The 4,862-nt window shown below is 38.1% G+C and overlaps 1 protein-coding gene across 4 annotated transcripts in view; it reads right to left on the bottom strand.

The window, feature by feature from the left end:
- Positions 1–409: 409 nt before the first annotated feature.
- Positions 410–4,862, bottom strand: part of cdh22 (cadherin 22) — a 238,185-nt gene continuing 233,732 nt past the window's right edge. For all 4 annotated transcript variants that reach the window (XM_020597448.1, XM_020597358.1, XM_020597609.1 and 1 more), the window contains one exon: positions 410–1,694. In XM_020597448.1, coding sequence (XP_020453104.1) covers positions 1,156–1,694 — 539 coding nt within the window. In that variant the 3' untranslated portion in view covers positions 410–1,155. The remainder of the gene's footprint in view (positions 1,695–4,862) is intronic.

Genomic DNA, 4,862 nt, shown 5'->3' with positions numbered 1-4,862 from the left:
TAGGCACAAGCATCATGTTATGACTAGTTTCCCTTTCCCTGAAAAGGAAACAAAATATCAAATGCAAAATCAAATATCTCAGGATATAAAATTGAACATATTATACACATTCACACACAAATCTGTAATGAAGATTGGCTCCCCGTGAGACAAAGCTGGCAACCAGCCAATTCCATGAAACAGTCATTTTGTTTAGTCTTAAATCACTCTTGCGGTTTGTGCCTTATTGCCTTACATTTGGCTGTGGAGAGGATAGGAAAAGAAAGTGTTAACACACAATTGTCCTCACTTTATAATCTCCAAAATCTGCTTTATATATCACTAAAATACAATAAAAGTATGTCAGTCTCAACCATTCAGAAAGAACTGGCAGCTCATTTCTTCTTCTGCTCTTTCACGCCATCTGTTCCTTTTTTTTTACTTTCTATGTGTCTGATTATTTTACAAAAGTGGTCATAGAAAATAAATACAAATATTTTCCAGAATGTAATTTTTATATGGCCCAGATGTCACCTCTGTGCCAGTACTGTGTATAGTCCTCTGCCACTGCAGTCTGTGTTTCCTTCTCCATTGTTGTCTCTCATTCCTTTAATAATGTCCTCCTCCCCTCACTTTTTTTTTTAGCATGTCAACAGGATTCATAGTTGCAGTTGCCATAGTGATCATGGTGTAAATAAATAAATAAATACAGTACATAAAAACAAATAAATACATAAATATTTCCATCTTAATAAATATGTTTGTCAGTTTGTCATGTCATGGTTTAATCCTACCCATGTAATGCTGAATACTCCGAAAACAGTCTCATAGTTTAAAATAAAGATTCTCGTTTGGGGGAGAAAAAAAGTCCCTTTACATATTTCTAGATGGTAATTTTGGTGACTGGATACATTTCTTTCTTTCCTGTTTTTCAAGCCGGAGTTTTCATCTTGAAATTTGAAAAATCATAAAAACTAAAGAGAAGAGTGTAAAAAACTTGAGTTCAAAGCCTGACACTGGGAATTTTGTTTCAAAAAGATAAAGAGGTGGTGCTCAGTCGGAGTACACAGGGCTGGCTCTGATGATCCCAGGAGTGTGCTGAGAAGCTGAGAAGAGGAGGCAGAGAAGAAGAAGAATGAAGAAGAGGGAGTGTCTCTCTGCAGAGAAGAAGCTGTGCTAGGACCCGTCCTCCTCAGGGTTTCCTGGAGCATAGTAGCCCGCCAGTTGCCTGAAACGTGGCCCCCAATCGCATAAATAGGAGAAATCCTGCTCCGAGGTGGTGGACAGTGTATGGATGGAGCTGAGTGAAAGTGCCGGCGAACTGGTGCCCTCAAAGGCATATGTCTGGAAGGAGTCATACGGCGGCACCGACAGGTCAGCATCAGCTTGCTCTACCTTCTTTTGGATGTAGCCTTTGAATAGGGAGAAGTCTGATGTTGCTGTCGCAGCACCCTCTGCACCCTCCGCACCCCCATCTACTCGGTTTGCCTGTATCCACTGTGGCAGTGAGCGGATGTCCGGGCCAGAGTCACAGCTCTTGGCCTCTGGGAAGTCATAGAGGTTTCTCAGGGCGCTCATGTCGTATGCCTGTGTGTCCTGCTCCCCTCCACCTTCATCATTGTACTTGATGACGTTATCCCTCATGTCCTCTTCATCCTCTGCCACCCTCTGGCCCTTCCTGTGGCGTTTCAGGGTCAGGATCAGCAAGACAAGGACTGATGGACAAGGACACAGAACACAAGGGTGAAAGAAACGCCAGGGTTGTAAATCCCACACTCGCATCAAATGCGTACAGTATAACCAGTTTACAAGGAAAATATTGTATCCCTCCTCATCTTGCTAAGAATAAAATAATGACATACCAAACCACATTCAGGGCATTTTGAAGAGAATAATTGTACTAAATGTGCACACATGATCTTGTACATCAAACCTGCACTGTGTGTTATGGATTTGCATGAACTTTCCATGAGAAAGTTTACAACTGCTCCCACTGTAACTTTTGATTTCACCTTTCAGAACAAGGCCACAACATGGGAAGATAATTTATTATCAAGTTTTACATTTCAAATGCATGAGCATTGATTTTTCACAATCCTGATTGTTTTGGCCAGAAATATGGTTCAAAAGGTCTAATAGAGACCAATATGTATATCAATAATCATCTAAGTTCAGTAAAACTAAAACTCTGATGTCCCATCATCACTTAAAAGCACAGGACACCACCTGCAAAAAGAAAAAGGTGTCTCAAAAAAATCATGGCTGGATTTTAAAAGGAACAACAACTGATAGGAATTGCATTACAGACTAATGGATAAATCAATGAGGCTTTAATTTTGGCTTAGTTATTTTAATTACTGCCTACATTTGAGGTTAGACATGTCTAATGTTGCTCAGACATTCACCCCTGAATCCGTCATCCCTCCACGGGGCTGCATGCTTGTCTCTGAAACCTACACCAGATTTATCTCAGACTTGCAGCAACATCAAATTCATTTTCAGTGGTGATAAATACAGTTTAAAGCCAGTTATGAATGAATTATGTACACTGAGGAGTAAATAGCAATCAAGCCTCCTTTTGATCAACTAATTAATATGCAAAGACAAATGTGGATATGCATTAATGTCTAGTATGTTGTAAACACAAACAAGTCACAAAATTAGAAAAAAAATGACAGATATTATTATGACATTTACAACAACACAACAGGATGGGTGGGTGTACATTTCTATTCCATAAATGACCCTGTGCTATTTCAAATTAAGAGCAGTAAGAGGTTCCTCACTCAATTTTCAGCCCTGTGTCCATCCCACTGGATGCAAGCATCCTTGCCCACTCATTTTGTTACACCATGATACTGTGGTTATTCCAAATACTGTATGTTCTTTTGTATTGTGAGAATTTACAGTAGCTAGTACTAGATTGGGAGCTTGTTCTACAAAAGTAAATTAACACAGATAACAAATACAGGCAGCACCCTGTTTCACAAATGATTGCCACTTGTTATCAGCAATCCTCATACATGGTGAAAAATACTTATACTGTAATTGGTTATAAATATAAGGCTTATTGTACTTTGAAATGGTAGTAGGTCTACTCATTTGAAGAGGTGAAAATATTAAGTTTTCACTGGCAGCACACTGAGTTTCCTGTGGCCAGTCAGCTATGGACTGTGTTACTGTGTAACCACAGTCAAAATCCCTTTTTCATCCTTTTAGCAGAGACAATGAGCAACTACTCCAAAGGGATGCCAGTGGAGGGACATTAAGATTGATCATTAACCAGCAGACACATGCATCTTCTGGAACAGAAAACTTGTTGCATAAAACAAATGCCTACAAGCCCAAAGAGATAAAAAGACTATCAATTATAATGGGGCCCATGCTGTCGGAGACAGCACAGATTGTGTGATGCTCTAAGCCCATTAACCCATCTATACATTGTGAAAATGAGATGTGCCCAAATAATTTCACAGTCAAACTAGATCGATGTCAGGACTTGGGTGTATAGGAAAGTTGTGTTAAAGCACATATGCAGGAAAATAGCCCATGGACAAATGTACACAATGAAAGTGACCTAGGTTTCAGTTCTGCTTTCATCTATTTCTCCTATTATTTTCTTTTTCCTAAGCAAAGTGCAAATAAACCACTGGTTTCAAGCATATAATCTGTACAAATGACTTGTTGGTGCTCCTGGTAATTGCCTTCATTTGGTGTAAATGGCCTAAAAAATAACTTGCAGAGTGAAAATACCCTGTGTGTTCCTCACCTAAATAGCTGTGCCAGCCTAAAGATCCTTGCTGATTTTAAAAGGGGATTGAATGCAGTATCTCTCACTGATAATTTATGGATTTTGACCTTGATGGCTATGACTTGGTATGCACAAACAGAAAGAATAAGATGGGAAGTGGTGTGGCCTTGTACACACAGTAGATAAAAACTTTTGTTATAAGAGAGTGGAGAAAATGTCAAGAGTTGTGGATAATTTGCTGGAGTGTGTGACTGTAGAAATACTCGTGGAAAAAAAAAAAGTTGTAATAAGCTGTATTTATAGAGCACCTGGAGCCAGCATAGAAACATTTAATGACTGGATGGAAGAAAATTACTTGACAATAAGTCATAAATTAATGTTCATATGTGGTGACTTCAATATAGATTTGTTAAATCCTAACAAGCACACAGGAACTGAGGAGTTTATTAACACAATATATAGATGTAGTTTATACCCAAAAATTACAAAACCAAGTAGAGTAACAACCCAGCATGCAACACTAATAGATAATATACTTACCAATGTTATTGACAGCAAAATGACAAGTGGATTACTTATAAATGATATTAGTGATCATCTACCAGTATTTGTGGTTTATGAGGGCCAGTATAGAAAAGAGAGGCCAAAAACAAATCTTTTCTATAGGAGGGTGACGAATGAACATGCTGTAAAGAGTTTTATGGGGCAAAACTGGGAATCAGTTTACAGAGAGGAAGACTTAGATAAAGCATAGGAGCAATTTTTAAATATATTCAAGAAAGTATATGACAGGAACTGTCCTCGTAAGCAGTATAAAAACAAAAGGAATTACAGTGGGAAACCGTGGATGAGTAAGGGATAACAGAATGCATGCAAAAAAGAAGAATGCGTTATATAAGGAATTCATAAAGGACAGATCAAAGAAGGCGGAAGAAAAATATAAGTCCTATAAGAACAAATTAATTGAGATTTTGAGGAGATGTAAGAAACTATATTACTCTAAAGTATTAGAGGATAATAAAAATAACATGAGAGGTACTTGGAATATATTAAATAAACTGATTAGAAACAGTACCAGCATGAGTAACTACCCTTAATATTTTATGGATAATGACACACCGGTCAATAGATT

This window comes from Monopterus albus, unplaced genomic scaffold (assembly GCF_001952655.1).
Source record: "Monopterus albus unplaced genomic scaffold, M_albus_1.0 scaffold1.1, whole genome shotgun sequence".
Classification (NCBI taxonomy): domain Eukaryota; kingdom Metazoa; phylum Chordata; class Actinopteri; order Synbranchiformes; family Synbranchidae; genus Monopterus; species Monopterus albus.
Note: the sequence above shows the minus strand (reverse complement) of the source record. Positions and strands in the feature narration are given on the sequence as shown.